Source organism: Mustela putorius, unplaced genomic scaffold (genome assembly GCF_011764305.1).
Source record: "Mustela putorius furo isolate JIRA1106 unplaced genomic scaffold, ASM1176430v1.1 tig00003937_pilon_pilon_pilon, whole genome shotgun sequence".
Classification (NCBI taxonomy): domain Eukaryota; kingdom Metazoa; phylum Chordata; class Mammalia; order Carnivora; family Mustelidae; genus Mustela; species Mustela putorius.
Genome location: NW_025422082.1, coordinates 2,676,870 through 2,703,149, shown reverse-complemented (window position 1 = coordinate 2,703,149; position 26,280 = coordinate 2,676,870). Strand labels below are relative to the sequence as shown.

Here is a 26,280-nt window from a genome sequence, read left to right as displayed (position 1 = left end):
TTGAAATTTCATCTTCGAATAGCTCATTTTTAGCATATAGAAATAGGTGTTTTTTTTTATACTGACCTTGTATTTTGTGATTTGGTAAATTCAACTTATTAGTTCTAGTAGCTTTCTGAAATTGAGATATCTTTGAACAGTTTCACTTCTTTCTTTTTGATGGGTGCACCATTAATTAATTGCCTATGTGCTCTGATTAGGACCTCAAGTATAATGTTAAATTGAGGTAAAGGAGGTACCCTTTCTTTGTTCTTGACTTTAGGGGTAATATTCAGTCTTTACCATTAAATTCTGTTGGTGGCAGGCTTTTTGTAGATGCCTTTTAATAGGTAAAGAATGTTTCCTTCTATTCCTAATTTGCTGAGAATTTTCAGGTGTATTGAATCTTGTCATGTGCTTTTTCTTTATCTACTGAGATGATCAGCATTTTCTCTTTTTTTAAAAAAGATTTATTTATTTATTTGACAGACAGAGATCACAACTAGGCAGAGAGGCATACAGAGAGAGAGGAGGAAGCAGGCTCCCTGCTGAGCAGAGCGCCCAATGTGGGGCTCGATCCCAGGACCCGGGGATCATGAGCTGAGTCGAAAGCAGAGGCTTTAACCCACTGAGCCACCCAGGTGCCCCGTCTCTTTGATTTTGTTTATTCTGCTAATTACATTTATCCCTTGTATTCCTTGATCATGATGTATTACCCTTTTCATATATCCCTGGATTTAATTTGTTTGTATTTTAAGATGTTTTGCGTTTATGAGGTATATTAGTCTAAAGGCTTTTTTTTTTTTTTTCGTTTAATGTCTTTGTCTGGTTTTGCTCTCAGCGAGATGTCTGTTCTATAAAATGGAAAGTGTTCCCCCTTGTTTTCTGATGTTTTGTCCAAGAGCAGGTAAGTCTCCTTGGATCAGAGTTCCATTTAAGCTCACCGAGGACTCTGCACTCATCCCCATACTGTTTCATGCTTCCTCCGTCTTGACTCAGCCGCTGCCCCATTCTAGAACCTGGGAATCCTATCAGAATCCTCCAGCCTTTCCTCTTCACAGGCAACAAAGTCTGTTGATTCCAAGCTCCGCCCCCTAACTCCCCAATGTTTCTCAACTCTCAGCCAACAGTCCTTGTCTTGATTCAAATCCTTATTACCCACTAGCTGGCAGGTTCAACCGAGACTGGTCACTAGTCTGCTCTGCGATGTAGCCTCCGAAACTTGAGGCTTTCAGGATCAAACCCCAAACTCTTGTGCCCCACCCCTCAACCTGACGCGTACAGAGCTACACTTTTCCCTCCGGCCGTGCTATTTTTGCAGCTTCTAGAAAGGTCCAAGGTTTCGTGCTTCGCCTTTTGGCACTACCTGAGTGCTCCTCCCTGCCTTCTTCCGAAGGGCTAGACGTGGAGGACGGGGCGAGACCCTCCTTCCGCATTCCAAGAGTACACGGAGTCGCCAACGATCTTCTTTTCAGCCCGTTTGCCCACTCCACTGAGTCCTTCCCAGCCAAGGGCCAAGTCCTTGAACAGTGCCTGTGATTACGACCGCGGATACTGGCTGAGGCCACGGTACGCGTGAGTTCGATCCCCCACCAGGCACACAGCTGGGTGGGAATCCAGGGACCTCTTCAAGAACGATCCCTCCCGGGGCGCCTGGGTGGCTCGGTGGGTTAAAGCCTCTGCCTTCGGCTGGGGTCGTGATCCCAGGGTCCTGGGATCGAGCCCCACATCAGGCTCTCTGCTCCGTGGGGAGCCTGCTTCCTCCTGCCTACTTGTGATCTCTGTCTGTCAAATAAATAAATTAAATAATTAAAAAAAAAAAAAATCCCTCCCTCCCGGAAGCCAAGGGCTAGAGAACGCCGTTAGGACACGACTGCGCTTGCGCAGGGCGGCGGAGGCGGGACGAACGACGGCACTGAGGCGACGCGCCGGGCGAGAGAGCCTTTGTGCGCAGACGCAACGGGGATGGAAGGAACGCGCGGATCCCCTTCCGGGGTGCGGCGGTTTGTTGGGGCAGAAATGCGCGTGGGCGGGAACGCTTCACCTTTTCCGTTGCGAGGTCAGGGAGGTGTTGTCAGCAACTTCTGCTCTTTTCCTTTCAGTAGGGGCTTGTGCAAACAATTGAGTTTAGCTCCCTCACACCAGGCAGCCGGGGGCCCTGTCTGCTGGGGCTTCACCCAGATTAGTCCAACCTCTTAAGCCCCACGGTTTCCTTACCAGCTGGTCCCCGCACGCGAGGAGCACATTTTGGTTGCTGAGGCGGGGAGAGTGAGGATTAGGAATATTTCAAATAAACCTGAGCAGGCTAGAAGACTTGGGACAGGGACAATAGGGAGCGAATGGGGTTCTACTTCGGGTCATGGAAAGGGTAGGTGGGCAAAGGGCATGGAAATTCAGCCTGAGGTGACGGTTGTGCAGACGGGAAAAGGCACGAAGTAGGATGTGGAGGCAGAGATGGTAGTGGCAGTTTGTCTAGTTGCGCGGTAGGGCTCTGTTGCAGCGTTTGTAGCCTGGTTGGCAAAGCTGGTAACTTGATTTGGTTTGTGGCACCTGTCTCAGACTGCCTGGTGTTAAAAGGGTGGGGCATGGGCTTCCTGATAAATAGAAACGATAATGGTCTGCTATATTCGTCAAAAGCATTCTCATTGATTTTCCAGTTGAATTAGTTCAGCTTCTAGAGTTTGCTTAACTTTCATAGCACAGTATAATCGGTCTTTAAGAGGTGAAAGCTTGGATTTTCTGACTTCGAGAATATTGCTCTTAAATTCGCCCACCCTTTCCTATATCAGACTCTGTATAGTGGCCCCTATGAATATCACATAAGGACAATTAGTTTTCCCCCCTGAGTTTGGTTGTCCTCCAAACCTTGAATCCAGACATGCATGGACTTAATCCATTACCCAGTAGCAGAGGTAAGGAAATTGCCCTCTTGTCACTCTTCATTCCTTTGCAACTGGTAATAGGGTGGTTTGGCTCATTGGGTGATGCTGTATGTGTAAATCTATAATAGTCTGTCTTCATCATTATCAAACAGTTAAAAATATAATTGTGTACGGTGCTTCTGTAAATATGTTACCAGGTACTGTTCACTGTGTTTTGGAGTCAGTTTCTACTGTTGAGGGATCTTATGCCAAAGAGTGCTTTTGAGTTTCCTTCTCTGTTGCTGACCATCAAAAAAGTATTTGTCCTGAAGTAGATTCTAAGTATTTGCTGAATGGACAGACAACAGCAGTCAGGAGGCTGCCCTGAGAGCCATAAGGGTTTTCTGGGGAAGGAGGATAATGTTCTAAGTTTGATTCCATCCTCCATTTTGCTCATCTGATGTCCCACTGTCTGGCAGCTAATTTATTTAGTTGACCCACTGTTCTGAAATACACCAAAGTGGCTGACCAGTGAATGCCAGTGTATCTAAAAAACGCAAGACAGATGTAATGGACCCTGGAGACAAGTTAGAGAGGCAAGAATTCTAAGATATCACCTAGCACTTACTTGGCAGTTGTACTGACTATGGTTGGTATGTACATTTTTATTCTTTCAAGTTTATTTTTTGAAATATCTAAAGTAGGACTTTAAAAGTTATAACCATTTACATTTTTCAAGGCCTTTCTGTCAGATATATGGCTTTTGCAGGTTCCCTGTAATCATCTTTGCTTTCCTTTTTTTGCTCTGGCACTTTGGCAGCATTAGAAACAACTTAGGTGTGTTTGTAGATCTAGCTAAAAATCGTGGGTGAGGGAAGTGCTGGCTGGTGGCAAACAGGATACAGAGAGGTACTTTGGCTCTCTACACTCAATTCCTGTTACCTCATGACCATGAGTATTTTTGGAAAGTGGTCTGTGTCTGCAAGTGGTTGAAATTTCATAAGACGCTAGAACATTTTTCTGCTTGGAAGGAAAAAATCCCCACAAATTCTTAAGAATAAGTTCATGTTTGAAGAATATAAAACTCTTATTTCTTAGTAGGTTGTGACTAGTCATTAGAAAATTAACAACTGGGTGAAAGTCATTATGTCTTAAATCTAAAAATGTAAAAAATTGACTCAGGACCAAATTTTTGTTCCTCTGTCTGATTTATACTTTAGTGGGGATGAACCCTTATTTGGGCAGTCAACAAGAACAAAAAACCAGAACCAAAACAAAAACCAAAAACCAAAACCCAACCCCCAAAAGAACCCTGTACATGCATAATACAACTTAGTAATCTGCCACAAAGACTTTAGGTGTCTTGTCTACATAAGACAGTCTGTGTCAGGGAACACTGTCTAAAGACAACTTGATTTGATTAGCACAGTACCCAGGACAGCCTAGAAACTAATTGACTCTTGTTTTAACTGAATAAAACCTCCACATGACTTCTTGGGGGAAACGAATGTTTAAAGATAACTAGCTTTTTAAAGGATGGATCATGTTAAATTGCTGATAAATTGACCAGAAAATGTTTTCCTACTTGGCTGTTTTTTGGGTGCCCCCTCTTCTGTCAAAAAAAAAGAACAGCTACATTGTTTAAAAAGTCTGATGTAGTTATGATAGATTTTAACTATTGCGGTTTGTCATGACGGGACTGCACACACGGCTGCTCCAAGGAGGCCACCATCTATGGTGAATTTGTTGCCTCTGAAATTGCTTTTGTGGAAGGGAAAGGAGTGGTCTGGGGTTTTGCTGATCAAGCAGCATCTCACTTTAGTTGGGGGACAGGGGGGTTCTTCAAGTACCTGTGAGAAAGTTTTTTTTTTTTAAATCTTATTTACTACAGAATTACAATTTCAGGTCACTGGGGCATGTGACCGGAGTGCTTTGCATATTAATGAAGACTGACACTTTGTATTTTTCTTAGGCTCAGAGGCCGTTTTAGCCAAGATGACTCAATTCTATATGCCTTCTGGCCATGAGAAGACAAATTTTTGCCTTCAAAATAACTTAGGACCAAGACAGTCCCCACAATGAAACAGTGAACAAAGGTAGTAGGATATCTAGATAAGGTGAGCAAGACTGGCACCTAAGGGCTCCTTGGTAGCTCAGTCAGTTGAGTATTAATTCTTGGTTTTGGCTCAGGTTGTGATCTCATGTGCGTGCAAACAGGGAGTCAGCTGGAAGGTTCTCTCCCTCTGCCCCTCCCTCTACTTGCACACACACTCTAAGGTGAATAAATCTTTTTTTTTTTTTTTTTTTTTTTTTTTTAAGTAGCACTCTAGAGCCTGTGATTCATTGGATATAAATCCACATCAAGGTACAGTTACAATGTTCCTGGCAATTAAGTTCTCTTCTAACTAGATACTACACAGTATGGGGATGAGAAATAGTCTTCATTAGCTAGTTTTCTTCATTTGATAATTCTGGCCCATGAGGCCTGCAAAGTAGTATATGGAAAAAACTTATCCTTGAACTTGTCAGGGTCTAGTGAATGAGGCCAAGCCCACATAAGAGGAGCGGAGGTCAGAAAATTAACAAAGGGGTCCCTGGGTGACTCAGTCAGTTGAGCATCAGACTTGACTCTGGCTCATTTCATTATCTCTCGGTCCTGGGATCGAGCCCTATATTTACTCTCTACTGCTTCTCTCCCTGTCCTTCTGCGCCTCCCTCTGCTCGCCTGTGCACTCTCTTAAACAAATAAATCTTAAAAAAAAAAAAAAAATTAACACAAAACTGGGCTTTCTGCAATTATTACTTCTCTGCTGGCTGCCATGTTATTACCTAGAAGAGGTAGTGTGGCTTCACCTTTATAGCTGTGGACAGTAGCATTATACCTCTATCTGTCTCAATTAGAACAATCGTATTTTTAAAAGAAATGAAGTCAGACTTAATTGAATGAGAAGCTAATTTTGCAAGGGTGAGAGGCACCTGTCATCCACTGGCTCTTACAAATGCATGTTTCAAACATCTCTGTGTGTTTAGAGTGAGACATGTCCCTACAGACACACTAGACTTGATCGCTGAAGCCAGGTCAGTAGAAACCATTGAAGTTTATTGGCGGTCACAATGCTTACACTGTATGCAGCAAACACCCTTACAAGTCTATCCGCAACCTGATCACGCAAGAAAGGATTCACCACACAGTCGCCAGAGGAGAAGGAAAAAAAAATTAACAGGCTTGTTTTGGGGGGCAGAGGAGAGAAATAAAGATAAAACCTAATTGATGAGTGTCCCATGGGCAAGAGCTGAACTAGAGATGCGTACAACTAGCAGCAGCAATTGTGGAAAAAGTACAAGGCAAATAGCTTTCTCCATTAATTTTCTTCTGTAGGTTAATTTTTTTTTAATATTCAAAACATTTATTATGGTTTTCATTTTATAAAAATGTATATTTTTAAGGGGGTGGGAGATTGTTAAATACTTCATGCTAGGCAGACCTTGTTATTAAGAACCCCTCCACTGCAGGAACTCCCTCCAGTTCATACATTCACGAGTGCAGGGTATGTATATAAATATCCACACGCACACATCCACACACACTGCCTCAAGGGCTGGGGAAGACTCAAAGTTATCGGCCACGCAGCTAGGCCTCTGGTGGACTCCTCCAAATCGCTCACCAGGAGAGCAAAGGGCTCAATTCCTTCTCTCTGGTCTCTACCTTTACAGAGACTGAGAACCCTAAATCACAGAGTTACATCCGACTTGTAAAAGCAAGAGGCATCTGTCTGAGGATGAGAATAAGCAAAGTGGGAGAAAAGATGAAGCTAAGAACACCAAACACTTTTAGCTGTCACTGCAAGAGGCCATGGGACCTAGGGCAGCATCTATGGTTGAAGGGGAAGGATGGTGCTCCACATGGCTTAGAGTTCCTAATAACAAGGGTAATACAGTAACAGGAAGTGATAATTTGGGGGGCAAGGAAAGGGCAATAAGAAAAAATATACATTTGGAATTTTTACTTTTTTTTTTTTTTTGCCTCTCTACACTGTGTCACTAAATATATCTCTGCACGTTCACACATCCTCGTCCAGTAAAGCTTCAGGCCACCAGAATACACATTTTTTCCTCACTCGCATACACAACCCCTCACATCAGCATTGGTGCACTAGACTCTGTAAAAATTTTTCAGTCACACTTTTTGTTTTTAAACTTGAGTCAATATAAACCTTGTTCAAAATGTTATGAAAAAATGTACATGTTTATACAAGGCAGGTTGTGGCAGGACACTGGGGGATCCCCCCCCCACCCCCTGGGGTGGCCCCAGGAGGAGGGGCTGGAGTCTCACACATTTGTGTCTCTATCTCCTCCCACCACCCTTCCCACCCAACCCCCCAGGAACCAGCAGTGCCCTGCCCCCTAGTGAGTGCATTCACACCCCTATTCCCTGGGAAGTAGCCAGGTGACTTTGCCATTTTCCCCACACCCCTGGAGGAGGGAGCCAGGGTCAGCCAGGCCCTCTCCCTTGTAATTGTTTTGCCCCTCTGGGCCAGACCAAAGGGGCGCTGCTCTGTACAGGTAGAGTCCAAGAAGGTGTCAGCTCATCATATCATTGCTATTCACGCCATAAGTGGAATTCTTCATCGAGTCGTTGACTTCTCGACGGAATGCCGACAGGTTCTGGGTGAACCTGCAGAGGGGATGTATGTAGGTTGGGGGAGGAGTGTGGAGGGGAAAGGTCTTGGCCTAAAACATTTCTGGCAGAGAAGCAGCTACTGAGAGGCAGAATGTATGAATCTGTTTCTAAGGTCAGTTAACCTCAGTCTTCAGACCTTAAGGAAAGCTGGACTAGTTCTCCAACCCTTTCAACGTGATGACCCTGTGGCAGACCTTGAGATCTGGTCAAATCTGGGGCTTTGAGGGCCACCATGGGCTCATGGCAAAACAAAAGGCATCTGACAGAGGTGGGAAGTAACCCTTCCAAATTGAGGGCACGAAGAGAATGAGGCTGACTTAATGCTTTACGCCGGAGACCTGTGGTATAGTGCTGTGCTGTCTAATATGGTAGCCACTCGACCCACAGGGTCACTGAGCCCTTGAAATGTGCTCAGTGCAACCAAGGAACTGATGCATATTAGCTGTAAGTTCAAATTCAGTTCCCTGATGTACCTTAATTAATTTTAAATTAAAATGCCATTTTTCTAATTAATTAAAATTAAATAAGACTTAAACATTGATTCAAAAAAGCCTGATATTCAGTTGACAACCAGACAACTTCTAAGTATGTCTGGTATACCTGAATATAGGAATCTACTTTGTCAACTGTACATTTTATGAATTCTTAATACAAATCAAGTGTTTCAAATGAATATTTAGCATCTGAGCATCTGACTTGAGATGCCTTGTTAAGTATACAATACACAGGAACTTGCAGACTTAGTACAATAAAAAGAATGTTAAAATTCTCAATTTTAAAATATGGATTACATATTATCTGCATATGTTAAATACAGTATATTAAAATGAATTTTGTCCATTTTTTTTTTACCCTTTTTAATGTGGCTACTAAAAGGTTCAAAGGTAAGTACACGGCCTGCTTTTCTACTGACAGCACTGCTTTGAGATGGTCTCTAGATGAGTCTCAAGGAGTCTCCCCTGTTCGATGACTTGAGAAATTGCTTAGGACTTCTCGGAAGGGCCTCTACACTCACCTGTCTCTGTTTTTCGTAAGAAGATTTCGCTCGATCCCTTCCATCAGGTTTTCAAAACACAGATGCATAGCCTGCTGCTTCTCTGGTGGTTGGCTGTTCACGATACTATTCCTTAGGTCAGAAAAATACTATGGGGCAAAGAGTGAGAAAGGGTAAGGAGAGGAGACAGGGATTAGACCTCCCTCATCTGCAGGACTGAAGGGATGTTCTCCAAGACATGGAATTACCTACCCAAATGGGGTACCTTGGTTGTAACTACTTCCAAAACCATGTATGTTCATCTTACTTAAAAATCAGAGTTTTAAATTTGTAAACACTCTAAGGGTCATCTGATCCAGGGTCTATTTTTTTTTCTTTTAAAGGATTTTTAGTAATTTTACACCCAAAGTGCGGCTTGAATCCACAACCCTGAGATCAAGAGTCACATGCTCTATCAGCTGAGTCAGCCAGGTGCCACTGATCCAGGTTCTTCTACAGGAATCTCTAGACTTCCTTATGTTTGTGGTGGAGCAGGAACTAGAATTTAGGTCATTGGTGGTCTGCTCTCCAGGTATACTCTCTCCTGGTAACACTTCCTCATCCTTTGTCTGAATTGCTACACATGCTGACTTCTAACAGTTCAGTGATTATGTGCCATTCAAGGCATGAACAGTACATGCTCAGAAAATGGGCTGTTTTCTCCTCTGTTTCACCATCGTGGGGCGTTTATACCTATAATGTTTCTCACAGTGCCCTGGAAAATGATAGCCAAACATGTGTTTACCCATGCTTCTGGCTCTGGGCACCACGGAGCTGGCTCTCTTACCTTTTCATTAAGTAGTATCAAGCCAAGTAGGGGCCGTGACATTGACCACTGGTTCCTACAGTCTTCAAAGATGATGATGTTCAGCACCGTGGACAGCATCTGGAAATGCAGAATCTGAGGCAGTGATCTAGTGTGTAGCTACAGGAGACAGACTTATAGATTCTAAACAGAAGAGTTCATTGGGTTGAAGGCCTCTTCTGTCTAGGGTAAACCAGGCAAATAGTTTATGAAGTTTTATTTTAATAATCTATTACAACTTAAATTTTCTAAGGTATTTCCTGTCCTGTTCTTTAAATGGTTTGACAATTCCTTTAAAAACGGATCTTCCATGTTCACCCTGATTTTTGTGGAGAATGGGATGGGTTAAACAGTGATCAGAGTAGGCAAAATCCCTTTACACTACAGCTCCCAGGTACTTGTCTCAGAGGAGACAGCTTTGTAATATTCTGGGAATATGATGATCCCATTTCCTTATCTATTTTTATCTAGTATATTTTTGCAAATCTTACTTCTAGAAAGATGCCTCACACAAATAAAGCTATGGCAAATATATGGTTTGATCTCTGTGTGGTCAGTTATTTCCTTTTATCCTGTATTCTTGTTCCCATTCTGCAAATGGGAGTACAAGCTTTACAACTGGAAACTGCTAACTCACGTTCCATTTACAGCAACGGGTGAGCCTGGCCATTGTTGTAGAAGGAGGTCATGTCCAAGGCTCAAGGGTTGGTGTGACACTTGGAAAAGCAATTCAGAACTTGTTTTTTTCCAGATCTTTAAAACATCTGATGATTACAGCAAACTCAAAATCCACTGCAATTTTAAGGCATGAATAATTTTTCGGCATTGCAGTTTTTCGGCAGCATGAGGCTGGTGAGATAGGACTCCCCGTTTTGCTTGCCCTTTCCTCTCTCAGAGAGGTTCTTGCACTGCAGGACCCCCACACGGCCGCCTGATGCTCACGTTTCTTACCTGCTGGATCATCTCTGGATGCTGCTGCATGATATGCAGAAAGCGGTCACTCTCCTGGTTCAAGGGTGTCGTCCTCTTTTTGGTGCTCCGTGACAGTTGCTTAAAGAGGTATGTCACGATGTGGTCTAGACAAGAGCAGCAGCCTGTGCATACCATGGTGTCTGGAATAAATAGCGCAGAGGTGAATTCAGCAGGGGTATGGAGCTGCTGATGGTGATGTGGGCAGCTAAGGGACTGCAGTTAGCTGAGCTCCAGTAGAGGCACAGGTAGAAGAGGTAGAAGTACCCCGGCAGTCAGGGAACTGTCCCCAGCTCAGACAAGGCCTGTGCTTGGGTGCTTTCTGTTAACTTCTCACCCTCATCATATAACAAGGTCCAATTCTAAGTTTGAAAGTGAGCATGTGGTAATAGACAACATGCATTAATAATATTGACATTACTGACTCAATGTGGTGGAGATGTCTATCTTCTGCTTCATAAAAAATAGTGAATAATTTACATACAGCAAGTACTTCTATTGTGCCAGATACTATGCTAAGGATTTTATAGATATTATCTCTAATTTATCCTCTTGAGAACTCTGGGAGGTAGTTGTTCCATTTTAACAAATAAACGAAAGTTTAGAGAGGTTATATGACTTGCCTCCAGATCACACTGCTCAAAACTGGACAAGGTGTGATAAGAATCCAAAAGTCTGAGTTACTGGGGGAGGCCATTAAAGCCAGCTTCATACAGCCTCCTGAAATTTCGAGTTTGTTAGAGGTACCCTATCCTTTATCTATGAAGCATTCTGCAGGGAGCATGGCGGGCCTGGCGGGGGTGGGGGAGCTGCAGACTCATCTACACATTTTACAAAGGGGACACCGCAGCACAGCTTGCAGACAGAGCTCTGACGAGGTGAGGCACAAATGAGGCACAAGCCAGAGGACAAAGGGATGAGCCCTTAAAAGAGTCAACCCTTCTGTTTCTGTTTACACAGAGGTCCCTCAGTTTTCAAGAAGCTATAAAACAGAGCAGGGTTGGAGCCCTTGGCTGTACTGTCCCAGGTATGGGTCTGCACCGTGCTGGACGTCAATGCCAGTCAAAGCAGGGGCACGGAGGTGTAACTCACCACAGCAGTTAATCCAAAAGTCATTCTGTGTGCACTTGCAATATATTGTGATTTTTTACAGTTGACTTAATCTTCCTATTTGTTTTGCTCAGCTTAATATAAAAACATGTATTTTGTTCTCTGAATACGTGCATACCTACTGAGACTGGTCGAAGGTAGCCTAGGACAAAAGGGTTGGCAGGAGCCAGGTGGAGGAGGAAAAACCCATGCAGCTGCCTGTGGGAGTGCCTTCCACAGCCTCCCTCCACAGTATAAGGCCCCTGCCTGGTCTTCGGCTTTGTTCCGCCCACCTCCCTTGGGCTCCCCTGTAGCAGTGGGTCCTCTGTACCGGTGTATCAGTTATCTGGCCTTCCGGACTCTCTCTTGCCTGCAGGTGCTAGTACTTGCTGTTCCTCCTGCTAGGAAGCCTCCCCACTAACCTGCTAATGCCTGTGCAGCTTTCTGGCCCATGGTTTTTCATCAGTGCTTTTGGCTAGCCTTGTTTTACCCCACTTGCTCAAAACCAGGAACGTAGGTGTTCTTCCTCACAGCACTCCCTCCTCAGCCCCACTGTGGTGCAGAAGTAGATAAGTGCAGTAAACAGGCACTTATCGACCTGTTTAATCTACGAAATAAAAAGTTCCTAAAGGACAAGGGCTGTGGTTATTAATAATTACTGTATCCTTAGTGCCCAGCACAGTGCTTGGTCCTCAGGATAGGGTCAGTAAGTATTTCTGGATGAGAATATATCCATGAGTCATACAAACATATACTTTTGGATACAAGAGCAAAATCTTCTCTTTCTGTTAAGAGGTAAAAAGCAACCAATCCAGGTGCTCACCAAGTGCAGTAAGTCCTTCAGAAATGGAAGAGAGAATATACATGATGACGTGAGGTTCCAGGCTTGCAATAAAGTTCATGTGGTCCTGGGTCAGGACTTCCAGTAGTGAATAGTAAGACTGGCTGAGCTTGGGATAGTCCTGTAGGAGAAGAGGACAAAAATCTGCTTAGGCACTGTGCACCTCAATATGCAGGGAGCAAGACTTTCTTTTTCTTTTTTTTTAAGATTTATTTATTTGAGAGAGAAAGCACGAGAGGGATTTAGTACTTCTAAGAAATGGAAATAAGAGTGGGAGACAGAATCTCAAGCAGACTCCCCGGTGAGCGCAGAGCCTGCTATGGGGCTTGATCTCATGACCCTGAGATCAGGGCCTGAGCTGAAAACAAAGGTTGGATGCTCAACTGACTCTGCCATCTGGGCACCCCAAAAGGGAGCAAGATCTTAAATAAAACAGCTCAGTTCCCTTCAGATGGGAAGACAAAAGAGCTAGTTCGAGTTAGTTTATAGTTCTCCAGAGAAACATTCAACCACAGTGTCAGGCAAAACAACCAAAAAGCCAAACCCCAAAACAAAAACACCTGAATACGATGAGGGGCTCAGATCTTGTCAGCAAAGCTTAGTGCTTACCAAGAGGTCACTGTGGGGAATGGAGAGGAGCAGCTTGATGAAGGTCTGGAGGGCGTTGTCCAGGGCATCATCTCCATAGAGACGGAAGACTCCAAAATTGACATAGCTCCCACTAAGGGCTGCCTTCAGCATGGAGAAGCAGATGGAGATGCCCTTGAGCTTCAGTGCATAGACCTGATCCTTTGGGACCTCTCCTAGTGTCAGGATGCGATTGCCTGAGTAGACAGACATGTGACATATACATGTATAAAACCACATTATTACTGATAGTTTAGGTCATCAGCTCAACCCTCCTACTGGTAGGCCCTCAGTGCCAGCTGGCCTTATAATATCATCCTGGCTGGTGCCAGGGCTTGCCTACACTGCATATAGTGTGGTGACTGAGCTGGAATTCCCTCCCGGGGTTATCCTCCTCTAAAGCACGTACCATACATTGTTATCATCTTGCTGGTTTCTCTGAAGAGTAAGATGCCATTGGGGGAAGAGACATCAAATTGTAGTCGCTGGGATCTGAGCAGAGAACGCAGAGGCAGAGAAAGTCAGAGGTATGCTGCTGGAAAACTGTAGTACTCAGGCTCTCATCTGAGTACCCTGGGTGATTCTTTTTGCACTAAGATGTGCAGATTACCTATCCTAATGCAGAATAACCAAGTCAAAGGTATTAGTTAGTGACAGAGCTTCTATCTTGAAGACTGACATGCTAGACTCAAGTTCTGCTTCTCAAACTGAAAACATTTAGAAGAAATGGAAGTGAGGCAGAAGATGAAACTACTCTCTTAAAATTCTCCACTTTGGTTAAAATATGGCTTCTGCAATAGTCATTTCTTAGAAGTACTCAATCAGCCCTTTAGACATTAATCTGCCTTTACCTTTATAGCTTCAGTGGCAACCAAGGGAGGGTACAAGCACTGTTACCCCTTGATAAAAAGGAAAGAGGTGAAGGGACTGGTGCTGCTACTAGAGAAAATGGGTGAGACAAGTGTTTTAAACAACTTGGGCTCTGGGTTCCTGACTGTCCACTGAACCAGAGCCCCTCTTTGCTTTGTGCCACCTTTTAATGAGCTGCTAGTTGGGACTTTTACTGACTGTAGTTGGTTAAAGCCTCAAACTCAGGAATCCTCCTTGACCCTTCTTTCCTTTCCTCCCCACGTTGGATCCATCAAGGTCTAGCACTACATAACATGCCCCGAATCTATCCAATTCCTCTATGTTCTTCTGCTTCCACTACTGCCCCTCTAGAGTTTCCTTCCTCACGTGATAGAGGGGTATCTTTCAGTACTGTCAACAAGATCCCTGTGATCCCGTGCCTCAGACTCTTTGGCAGCTTCCCGCTGGCACAAGAACATGTGTGCCTTCCTCACTGCTGCTGTACTAAGTCACCACAGGGCTGGGCTTCCACCTGCCTTTGACTCCTCCCCTCCTATGGCCTCCCACATCCACTGTGCTCCAACCAGTGCATTTTCCTGTCTCCAGTCCCAGGGAGCTCATCCCGTCTAAGGGCTTTTGTAGCTGTTTTCAGCTGTAGGCTCTGCTAGAATGGACGGTGGTCTTTTGTAGTTATTTTCACAGTTTAGAATGCTCTTTCTCCTTATTTTTGCAGGGCTATCAGAGTCTCTTTTGTCGTTCAGATCCCAGCTTAAATATCACCTTCTCTGACAGGTTGCTTCTCTGACCCTCCTCACCTTCAATTCCTCTATTTTATTAACTTTTTTCTTCACAGCACTTATCACTATTTGAAATGATTTTCCATGCTTGTTTTACTATTTGTTCTCCCAGAACGTAACATCTAAGAGGGGAGGGGGTTTTGTCTGGCACAACAGCTAGGAAAGTGGCTGGCAGAGAGTAGAGGCTCTAGGCTCTTTGAGTATTACCTACTCCCTCACTAAAGTAGTTTTAAAAATTAATCCTCTCAGGGTGCCTGGGTGGCTCAGTGGGTTAAAGCCTCTGCCTTCAGCTCAGGTCATGATCTCAGGGTTACTAGGATCAAGCCCTGCATCAGGCTCTCTGCTCAACAGGGAACCTGCTTCCCTTCCTCTCTCTGCCTACTTGTGATCTCTATCAAATTAAAAAAAAAAAAAAATTCTCTCGGGGCGCCTGGGTGGCTCAGTGAGTTAAAGCCTCTGCCTTCAGATCAGGTCATGATCCCAGGGTCCTGGGATCAAGCCCCACATCGAGCCCCACATCGGGCTCTCTGCTCCACGGGGAGCCTGCTTCCTCCTCTCTCTGCCTGCCTCTCTGCCTACCTGTGATTTCTGTCTGTCAAACAAATAAATAAAATCTTAAAAAAAAAAATTTTTTTTTTTTTCCTCTCAGGAGTGCCATGAAGGGCAGATACACGGTCCCGCAATTCTAGTGAAGTCAAGGGGGTGGATTTTTCTCTTCTTCCATCCCTAAATTCTTGAGCAAATTTAAGATTTGGTATTTTGGAAGTCTGCCTTACTTTCTTCTTAAGTAAATCATTACCCATCCAGCTGCACTTTGCCAAACAGACACCTTTCTTAAAAATGGATTATTCATATACGTCTGGCCTCACTCTCAATTGTCTTTTTTGAAATTACTAAATGTCAACTTTTATATATGGGCGGGGAAATTGGAGTATAGGTTGCCAGATTCACCTCTCGTAAAAATGGGTTATCTTAACTCTTTCCAAAGTGACTTACTTCCTGAAGCAGCTATGACTTTGTGCGGCTGGAACAGCCTTCTTCCAAACAAACAAAAACATATACACATTAACTTTTAGAGACGTTTTTCAAATTCTGAAAGCAGTGAATCTTACTATCTTCTACAGTCTGCCCAAACACGAGATTGTTCCAGAATCTTCTCAAATCAAAGGGCAGTTGTATTTTTTGAAAATCTCCATCCAGCTTACCTGTTATGAACTAATTCAGCCATCAGCTTGAGAACAGGAGTGGTACAGGCTGGATCATGGTACCATAACTCAATTGCCCGCTGGAGAATTGGCATGTAGGATGGGTATCTGTAAGTGAAAAGCTAAGGAAGAATTCTAAATCCAGAAAGGTATCGAACTGAGAGTAATCTCTCTGCGCTGGTTAAGCACAAACTGTCCAATGAAAGTCTCCACCTGCCTGTCTCCTGCTTGCTAATCTTGTAGTCTTTTTCACCCAAAGGTGCTACAGTGACTGTATGCTCCTGAAATTGTAACAAGCATTTAATAATGCACTGCCATTTACATAATGACTTGGTCCCAAAGAGCATAATGTGTCTCACATTGTTAATTTATCTTCTTTTCCCTTCTGTGACATGATAGGAAATAAGCTATTTCTGTTATATAACTATTGGAGAAACAGAGGCACTCAGCTTTGAAAGGATTTGTTCAAGGTTATGAATTCAAGGTCAGACTTTCTCATTCCTAGGAAAGCTATCTTTTTTTGGCAGATTGAAATGTCTCTTTCTCCTGACTGTAGCAAACTTCATGTGCAGCAGTTCCACAGGCATTTATACCTGGGACCCAGAACAGAACGTGGGAAACAACCTCATTCGTTTGCCTGTCTGTCTGACTCAAGCAGGCAGCCCTCTGCCATTAAGCCACTGTGAAATAGCAGCTAACAAGACACAGGGCAGGTCTTTGGGGAAACCCTTCGCCTTCGTTGCCTCCTTCATCCTCCCCCTCCCTCTCCCTTTCCTGATGACTCCACCGCCCATCCGCACTCCAGTTAGGGCTTTCAGTGGCAGGCCTTCCTGGTCTGTATTAGGATACATCCACTCAAACAGCATCATGAAGCTGGTCTTGGCATTGAAGGCGAAAGCTATCCCTCTCAGGTCTCTTACGAGGCCAACCAGAGTTCGCTGTAGTAGAAGGCAAAAATATATTAAAATAGAAGAAAAACCAAACCTATAACCACTTGGTGGGGATTTCACCAATGTGTAATCAAATTCTTCCACCACTCAACAAATACTCCTTCCCAGATATTCTGAACTGATCTCTTCCACACTACGATGCAATCTTTTTCACTTGGAAAATTAGTTTTGGAAGCTTGTTATGTACAAAAAAAGCAGTGATTCCTGGTCCATCACAGCAAAAACAGGTTGATAAAGTTTTAAGACACTAATGTGATCATTCATTATGTAAAAAATGGAAAAGCAAAAAAGCTCGATTCAAGAAGAGTTAGAAAAAAAGAAGAAATGGCCAAAACGTTTACACAAGAAGGGGGAGAAGGAATATATATCCTAAAGGTTGGTCCCACAACTAATTACAAAGGCCCTAGTGCCACAGGAAATCAACTGCAGACCCTGCTGGGAGGAGGACAAAGAAGCCTACAGGTTACCCGCCCCTCTGGCTGGGGTGCCTGGAAATAAGACTGTCAACCCTGGAGCTGTAAAGGACACTTTTACAGAAGAGACTGCAGCCTAAGAGGTCAGATATCATGCCCAGCATTACGAGGCTAGGTGGCAAGAGGGCCAGGGTTAAGATTCATACCATCAAGACTCCAAATCCAATGCTTTTTCTCAGTAGAACTTTTACTTGTCTTATGGGCCCTGAACAGCAATTAAACTGCCTTGAAAAACTAAGTCATCACTAGGCTCAAGGACATGGCACATATGGATGCCCTGATTCATTGGTCAAAAATGACTGCACTTCTGCTAACATAACAGCCTGTTTTAAGCGAAGTTCTATTCCTAAACTAATACATAAACTATTTTCAAGTCTAAGACATGGTCACTCTAGAGACTTATTGCATGAAGTGTAACAAAGACATGGATCATGCTTATAGCTCATGGTCAAAATAGTTCTTTTCATAAATTTTACTTGCTTTGTATGGAACTAAAGTGATGAGGGAAAGGGTGGCTATTCACTGATCCCCCTCAGTTATCCCTGGAACCCGCTGGTACTCAAGCTCAAGTTACCGCTGCGCTCCACACTAACAGCTTTGAATGGCGCCTATCTCAAGACACTGGTATAAAGAGGAGAGAGAGCTGGACAAAGTAGTGTTGCTCTCTGACTTCCCTGATGATTTGGAGACAGAAAACTGAGAGCCTTTCTAAAGATGAAAACAGAATTTTAGAATATTAGGTATAGCCTGGCATTTTTGGGACCATAGTCCTGGCTATTAGGTGACTGTAATTCAGCCTCAGTGTCATTATGAACACTGCGAGAAAAGTCCTACAAATACTAATAGCCTAGTGTCTTCTGGTTTTGGTGCAGAGACCTACATAGATAAGAACAGGTGTGTGTGAAGATGGGGAGAACAAAATCAAGAAATAATCATTCTGAAAGCCAAAATCAACAACTAAAGATAACTTTAAAATTCCACATACATGGAAATTCACAAAGCCTTCTAAATGACTCCTCTCATTTAAGAAGAGATCTGAATGGAAATTAAATAATACAAAGAACTGAATGATAATGAAAATGTTACATATAAAAACCGGAGGCTTAGAGCATAACAACATTAACATACTTAATACTATTCAACCGTATAACTAAAAATGGTTAAGCTAGTAAATTTTACGTTACATGTTTTTTTTAACAATTAAAAAAAACCAACATCCAAAACCAACATGTGGAATGATATACCTAGAGGCCTAGAGAGACAGTTACAGTTTTAAACACTTACATTAGGAAAGGAGGACTGAAAAGAACAACAAAGGAGAAACCCCAAGAAAAAAATGAAATAGAAAATACAGATACAAGAGGTTAAACAAAGCAAAAAAAAAAAAAAAAAACAACAAACAAAAAAACCCCCCAAAAAACCCAACTATTATTTTTGCAAAGACTAATAAATACATCTCTGGCAGGACTGATCTAGAACAAAAGAAAGCACTAATAAGCAGTATTAAAAATGAAAGGGGAACACAATACGGAAGATACAACAGAGATTAAAAAGGTAATAGGAAAACATAAAATAACTTTACGTTAGAAATAACCACGTTATTACATTTGAAAATGTAGACCAAAAAATCCTAAGTGCGGCTTAGAGAACACATTTACAAATTTTAGCATAAAAATAAAAGACTTTAGATTTTCATCTACTGGTTCTTCCATCTCAAAACCCCAGGAGTCCAAGAGATTATATACAAAGTGAAATCCGTGGAAAATGTATGGATGAACATTATTTTCTTCAGTGCTAGCTAATCCAGTCTCTGTCAGGGGTTGCCGGAAAGCAGAAGCTGGTCAACCAGTGGGTGAAGGACTCACCTTTGCCTCTTGCTCGTTGAAACTGTTAGTGCTAAACATCTGGGCCACAGCCTCAAATGCTCCCGTGAGTGGGAGCATGAACTGCTCGTACTGATCTTCATCCTCTCCTGCCAGGGAAACAACTAGTCTGTGACTCCAGTATAAAAAATACAAAGCTGTGTATGCAAGGAAGATAAGATAGTATGACAGGCGAACAGACCCAAGGATAACTCAAGTAGGCCCCTTTACCACATACCCCATGGGTATTATTAGTAATTTCAAAATGAAATGTAAATAGATCATTTTTAATCTAGAAGAAGGCAGAAATCATCCATTGCATGGACGTCCACACTGTTTTTCGACACCAAGCCACAAACCCAGAGATTTAGATGTGTATAAGATACTACATTTTTATCTACTTCTCCTTAAGTGAGAGCTAACAGTCAGCTAAGAAAGGACTGAGTCTGGTGTATGAGAACCTGATGAGACTCATACTTGAATCGGGTGCTTGTGGAGGCTCTCTTCATGCTTCTCTTTTCACCCATCTTCCATAAAGCAAGAAGGTTTTGTAATGTTATGTGGTAGGATGAAACTTAAATAGCTCAAAATGAGGATGGCAGCACTAAGTCTCAGTCATTAGTTGACCCAAAACTGCTAGTATCACAGCAGAGCTAGCAAGTTTCTTCAGCCCTGTGGGTTCACAAGTGCTAGTGAAAGGAAGATTCTGTTGATGGTCTTAGGTGGATTGTGCCTTCATTTGGGGTGGAGGGTTTACCTGGCCAACAAGGTGCATTTAGGACTCTAAATTCTCCTAACTTTCAGAGAAGAAATATGAATAGGTTTTAAACCCACTGCACATCAGAGGAAACTTCTGGCACATACTGTTCTTCTCTTCCAGTTACAGGGACCATGATAGCATGATGTGTTCTTGGTGAAACCAGACTTATTTCAGAGAGTTCTGTTACTGTTGAAACAACAGGAAAGACCTCCCCCACATCTAGTTTTCTGTGCTCAAGTAAGAATTGACACCGCGCCAGACTGCTGCCGAGCCTCTAGGGTTTACTGCAGTACCTAAATCCACCATGAGGAGGCGCCCAAGTGCTGTGTAGAACGTAGTCCGACACCGCATGTCTGTCAGATTGGACTGATTGTTAATGCCCAGAAACGAAAAGTGCTCGCTCTATTCAAAGAAAAGAAGACAAGTTAAAAAGGTAAAGCATGGGCACAGGCAAGCCAGGAATTTCAGAGTTACTGAGCCTTTTCAAGCTAATGGCTATATGGCTATCTTGTCATTCTTTTTTTTTTTTTTTAATTTTATCTTTTTAATTTTTTATAAACATATAATGTATTTTTATCCCCAGGGGTACAGGTCTATGAATCGCCAGGTTTACACACTTCACTATCTTGTCATTCTTAAGAGTATGAGTTGTTGTCTACAACTAATTTATCTTTGCATGAATAGTTGTAGGCAGTGTCATCGTAACCCCGATCACCCCGCTCTCAGGGAGCCACTCAGATGTCCGTGGAGTGTGATCTGGCGGTGTGAAGGGAGTCAGGGAGCAGTCTCTGGCTGGGGAGGCACTGTGGGCCTCAACTGAGAACATCTCCTGTGTATGGCTGTGGAGGAAGCACGTGTGGCTGGCAGGAGAGGAGAGCTGGGAGGAGCGAAGCACTCACCGTGTGATTGTTCAGCATGAACTGTACCGCACTAAGCTTCACCAGTTTCCTTACACTGCTGTACGTGAAGACAAAGAGAGAAGGTCAAGGAAAGTGTGTGCAAATAAGGCATCTCTAATGCAGAATGCAGCTTTCTAGGATAAAGTAAGCAGTTTCTTTCCTGCCTTTGACTTCCATACCCAGATTTTCTTATTTTCCTTAAACACTTGAATATGACACCTGCCAAAAAAGATGTGTTCTCTTCTAAGTGGTATTTAACTGATCAATGACAGAATACCCATTCCAAACTCCCATCTGTAAGAAAAGAGATAAAACCCAGCAGTTTCCCCCAAGAATCATGAATATTCTAGGGTAGCTTCTCTCACTAGTGCTTCTAACAGGGAATTAAGCCTCAAATCCCTGCCTCAGGCACCCACTGTGTGTGGTGAATAAAGTTTTGTCCTCTGCATTTTAGAATGGTACTAGCTATGTACAATCTTTGGGATGACTGAGAAAAGAGTAACTCATTTTTTTTCTTTCTTTTTTTTTTTAAGCAGAGAGGCAGGCAGAGAGAGAGAGAGAGAGGGAAGCAGGCTCCTCACTGAGTAGAGAGCCCAATGCAGGGCTCGAACCCAGGACCCTGAGATCATGACCTGAGCCGAAGGCACTGAGCCACCCAGGCACCCCAAAGTAACTCATTTTTATAGGGTTTAGTCTCTTGCAGACCCCTGCTGGTGGAAGTCTGTCTCAGCAATTCAAACTTTATGGCAGACTTAGTCCAAGTCAAGAAGGAGTGCAGCCACTACTTTTACTGCAGAGCTTGTAATCAGGTGGCTTCTACCAAAAGGCTGACAAATAATCAAGATGGACTCTGCATCTGGGAGGATGCAAAAATATTGGCTATGGAGTGTATACTGATCTGCTGGATCTTAGAGATAACCAGGGAGAAATCTGTAGAAACTGTCATGGGGTGGCTCACATTTGGCATCTGGAATTATCCCTCGATTCTGTATGGGTGCTGCCTTTGGCTCCCAGGAGAATGCAGGATACCTGAGCACACATAAAAACTAAATGAAAGTGGAAAGAGCAGGAGGCCATGATTTCTAAGAATGTGGCAAGCCACAGTTCCTGCTGTGCAGAGAAGCCAGCTTGGAAAAAGGATATCCAATGGAGAGGTCATTGAGAAGCTGTAGTGTCTTAGAAGTGATCGGTTCACAGCGGCCCCAGTACTTCAGGTTGGTGATGCTGGAGGACAAAAAGAAGAAAAAAAGCAGGAGATACTTTTGATTTGCCTGGTTTCCTTGAGGGCTGGGAGAAGAAGAAAATCATCCATCAAGAGTCACCACACATCTGCATCACCAATTCACAGACATCACAACCACAAAAAATGGGTATAAAATCTCCGTACTTACATTTGGTTGACTAGAAAAATTATCCTTCAGATAATCTTCACTACTTGGTTCCAAAGCTACACTGGCCCATACCCAGGCCCTTGGAATTCTGGGGCACTCCAGGGCTGATTTCTGCAGCAAGGGTAAGAGATTTCTGCGGCAGTGATAACATGCAGACGTATGCAATTCTGCACCTGCACCATCCACTGTCAGCTGCAGAATTCTAGTAGCCCTTGCTTCCGGGTTCTTGGCTGGCAGAGTCCTTTAGACCCCCTTTGTTTTGTGCATCTTAAATTATTAACCAGCTCATGGATATGAGTGTTTAGGATTGGAATGGCTGGAAGGGGGCAAAATGTCACTTTGCACACAGCCCTGGGTAAAATATTTGGCTCCTAGTGTGTGCTTTGAGATACTGAGCTCCTAAAAAGGGGAAAATGTGAACAAAGGGGTATAACTTAAAAAAACAAAAACGAAAACAAAACAAACACAAAAGGGCCAATTAGGAGTTCCAACTTTGAAGACAATTCAAATAGCACTCCATTTTGCAGATTCAGGGCTCTCAAAGGGTGTGATGCTTAGTGATAGGAAAAGCCTGTTTTAAAAGTGAGGCTCTCCTCCTTGGGAGGGGGGCATCTAGTGGAAATCAGCACCAGAAAGTGAATGCCCACTCTGGGCATCCTTGGGTGATTGGGTGAGAGGCTGAGCACCAATCATGGGCGGGAGGGAGGTCCATTTTGCTAATGCCATGAAAGGGTTTCACCGGTGATTCCAGAAGCTAGAGATGAGATTCCACATGAACAAAATTAAATCCTTGCCTGTACAAGCCTGGAATGCTCTGGGGCCGGGCCATATCTCTAAGCACAGCTTGTCACACACTCAAATGCACAATTTTCTGACGCAAACGATCAATGCTAGAATACCAAGGCACTGGCAGCATAATGCCAAGATCACATTTTACAGTTGCAACAGGATTGCAAGGGACTCTTGCTGATGGCAAGCCAAACACTTACATTTTTCCTATGAAGACGCTCAGGACCATGGTCTCATCATTCAAGCACAGAACTTCTGAGAGTCGGCGGTACAGCTGGTGTTGTGTTAAGGGAAGAGAAAGTAATCAGAAAATATGGATTAGAAAAGTCACATTCCAACATTGTTTTTGTCCTTATTCAGGGGTAAGATGTGGGAAGAAAATGGACAAAAGTGTAGAGGAAGTCTCTGTTGAAGGGGTAAACTAGTTTCTAAGTATTACTTGATACTAGAGAGATGCTGAGCTATCTTACCAGTACCCTTCACCCCAAGATGACAAATACTGTCAAAACCTTCTGCTGTTCTGAACATCAATTCATGTACAGAGACTGAGAAATGCCAACACTGAGACCACCAGATGTTTTGACCAGCCATCTGTTAAGCACTTGGAACACTAGAGAAATGGACCCAATTCTTGGATGAACCTCTCAAAATTCTACAGATTAAGAAGAGATATCTGGACCATCCTGACACTATAATCTGTGTCTGAACTGCTATCACATGTTTCTCAGCAATTCTGCAAGCATAAGTGAGAACCAAGTGGAGCCAACTGAGTGCCTGTTACCTTAGAGGATTTTTGCACCTGGTCCCCAATGTAGATCTTACGAAACTGTTCAAAAAAGCTCAGCATGGCCAATTCTAGCTTCTCATTACCCGCTTGAGCCAGGCGAGAATCTGTTAGGTTCATCAGCTGGAGCACCCTAGAGGAAGAAGAGCAATGATTCTCTCAACAGCAGGATATCCTGATCACTCTAGAAAATCCAACCTATCCTCAAATAGGCCTCTGTGTCTCCTCTCCTTACCCATCCTATCTGAAAGGCATTCTCTGCAGGCTCAGTGCTCTGCTGAGAGAACAGAATTCCCCATTTCTGCCCCACAGGAACCACAGCAGAAGAATGAATATGAGCGACCTGTTGGCTGTTTAAAAGTTCCAGTCCACCAAGACTAAAGACTGAGGTGGAACTAATAGTTGGCTTAAACATAGTGGGAAAACAAAACAAAACACTGGCACTGGGGTTATGACCTTCCTTGAAACTTTGTGAGACCGTAAGTAAAGCAATTTATTTCTGAGTCCCAGTTCCTCATCTGTAAAATGACGGAGATTGGACTAAGCTCGTGGTTCTCAATCTTTTTTTCCCACAGAGCCATGAAGGGAATGGGCACATGAAGGGCAATGTCCACAGGCCGGTAAAAGTTCCAGAGACCAAGAGCAGATATGCTACCCGTGACGTCATCCCTTTACCCCCTCCCACACCTTTCCCCCCAAAAGAAAGAATACTGGAATGCAAGTGTGTGAATACTGCATGAATAAGAATGTTACTACAAGTTAAGTCACTTATCATTCTAATGATGTGAGAACAGGTAAACTATTCTTGACATATAATGAGTGAATAAGACTCAGGCATGATGCTATAACACTCAGTATGAGAACCAGTATACAAGACACTCTCTAAACTCAACTTATATTATGACACACATGCAGTATCACACCAGGCTGACGAATCAGATAGCTTATTAGCTTTTATCCTTATCAAATCTTTGCTGAACTCTTCAAAAAATGCCATCTGTGACATGCCATGGAGAATTTGTCAGGATTAAGGCACCTAAGGGCAGATGGGCATCATCTGATAAGAGAAAAATGGGGATTTTTTCAGAATAAGAATTATGGACTGAAATGTCTAGGAACCAATCTATTCTAAACCATCATGTTAAAATATGTTTATCTCTAAGGAGAGCATTGGACAATTCAGAACCCTTCAGGGTGGCAGTTCCTCAGGGCTGCAGTCTGTTCGCACACAATTCTGAAACACCATCTATCCTTCTACCTGCATTCTGACAGGAGGATGCAGCGTGCTGTCCAGGGGCTACTGGCCGTGTGACACCATGACAGACTGGATGCAGATACAGATAAGAGAATCCAGCTGACTTCTGAGCCGGACATTAAAACAAAGCCACTTTCCTCATTAATTTTTTTGAAAAAAAAAAAAAAAAAAAAAAAAAAAATTTTTTTTTTAAAAGATTTTATTTATTTGACAGAGAGAGAGAAATCACAAGTAGGCAGAGAGGCAGGCAGAAAGAGAGAGAGAGAGAGGAGGAAGCAGGCTCCCCGCAGAGCAGAGAGCCTGATGCGGGGCTCGATCCCAGAACCCTGGGATCATGACTTGAGCTGAAGGCAGAGGCTTTAACCCACTGAGCCACCCAGGCGCCCCTTGAAAAATATTTTAAAAAACATTACTTATGCTGACATGTAATGGAGATTATTTTTAAGGGAATAAATTTAAATTTTCTCCGTTTTACTTTTCATTTTTTTTTTTTTACAAAAAGATTTAAATCATCTCTCCACCCAACGTGGGGCTCAAACTCAACCCTGAGATCAAGAGTCGCATGATCCAGCCAGGTGCCCCAGTTTTACTTTTTAATACAAAAACTATCAATAGCTATATTTTATAAACAGAAACTCTGAGATTCTCAATACATTTTTAAAAAGTAATTTTTAAAATACTTTTAAATACCTTTTTAAGAAGGTGAATAGTCCTGATGAAAAGGTTAGAGAACCTCTGTGGCAGAGTATTAAAAAATTCTGCCTTTTTATTCTTTTAAAGATTCTATTTATTTGAGAGAAAGAGAGCACAAATTGGGGGGAAGGGCAGAGGGAAAGGGATAAGCCGACTCCCTACTGAGCAGGGAGCCCAACCCAGGGCTTGATCCCAGAACCCCAAGATTATGACTGAGCTGAAGGCATATGATACCCAACCAAGTGAACACCCAGGCACCCCCAAATCCTGCCTTTTTATTTCTATGTTAGGTGAATCCTTAGAAATCATTAAATGTTCATTTATAGGTTTTTAGGAAGATGGATGAGAATTACATAGACACAAAATAACTTGAAAACTTCTGGGTGGAACAGTGTATGTCAAGAGATTTGAAAGGCTGTAGAAACTCTATAATACCGTATTTGGGAATATCTGAACCATATTTTCCTCTTAGTCTTACCCTGCTATGGAAAAAGCAGTCCACATTTCATTAACTCTAAGATATTGTCCTTAAAACTAAAAGCTACTCCCTATTCTGGTTTTCCTAATTCTGTACCCATCATTTCCTTGCTGAATTACTGTAAATTCAGCTGTAGGTAGAATTTTTGCTGTATTTATAAAATGTCTGAAGCTGGGGCTATAACAGTCCTTCATTTTCTGGACACCAGCT

The 26,280-nt window shown here is 43.0% G+C and overlaps 1 protein-coding gene and 1 long non-coding RNA gene across 3 annotated transcripts in view; one reads left to right on the top strand and one right to left on the bottom strand.

The window, feature by feature from the left end:
- Positions 1–615: 615 nt before the first annotated feature.
- On the top strand, positions 616–25,045 carry LOC123389002. The gene is made up of 3 exons (XR_006603521.1): positions 616–1,548; positions 23,957–24,123; positions 24,220–25,045. It is a non-coding gene; the product is annotated as an uncharacterized LOC123389002 (long non-coding RNA).
- XPO7 (exportin 7) overlaps positions 5,920–26,280 on the bottom strand; it is a 39,661-nt gene continuing 19,300 nt past the window's right edge. For both annotated transcript variants that reach the window (XM_045069515.1, XM_045069516.1), the window contains exons 14-28: positions 23,642–23,777; positions 23,061–23,134; positions 21,824–21,904; positions 20,681–20,744; positions 20,075–20,183; positions 19,025–19,131; positions 16,586–16,674; positions 15,737–15,844; positions 13,295–13,377; positions 12,868–13,082; positions 12,241–12,379; positions 10,311–10,471; positions 9,342–9,440; positions 8,537–8,664; positions 5,920–7,515 (exon numbers count right to left, since the gene is read on the bottom strand). In XM_045069515.1, coding sequence (XP_044925450.1) covers positions 7,422–7,515; positions 8,537–8,664; positions 9,342–9,440; positions 10,311–10,471; positions 12,241–12,379; positions 12,868–13,082; positions 13,295–13,377; positions 15,737–15,844; positions 16,586–16,674; positions 19,025–19,131; positions 20,075–20,183; positions 20,681–20,744; positions 21,824–21,904; positions 23,061–23,134; positions 23,642–23,777 — 1,687 coding nt within the window. In that variant the 3' untranslated portion in view covers positions 5,920–7,421. The remainder of the gene's footprint in view (positions 7,516–8,536; positions 8,665–9,341; positions 9,441–10,310; positions 10,472–12,240; positions 12,380–12,867; positions 13,083–13,294; positions 13,378–15,736; positions 15,845–16,585; positions 16,675–19,024; positions 19,132–20,074; positions 20,184–20,680; positions 20,745–21,823; positions 21,905–23,060; positions 23,135–23,641; positions 23,778–26,280) is intronic.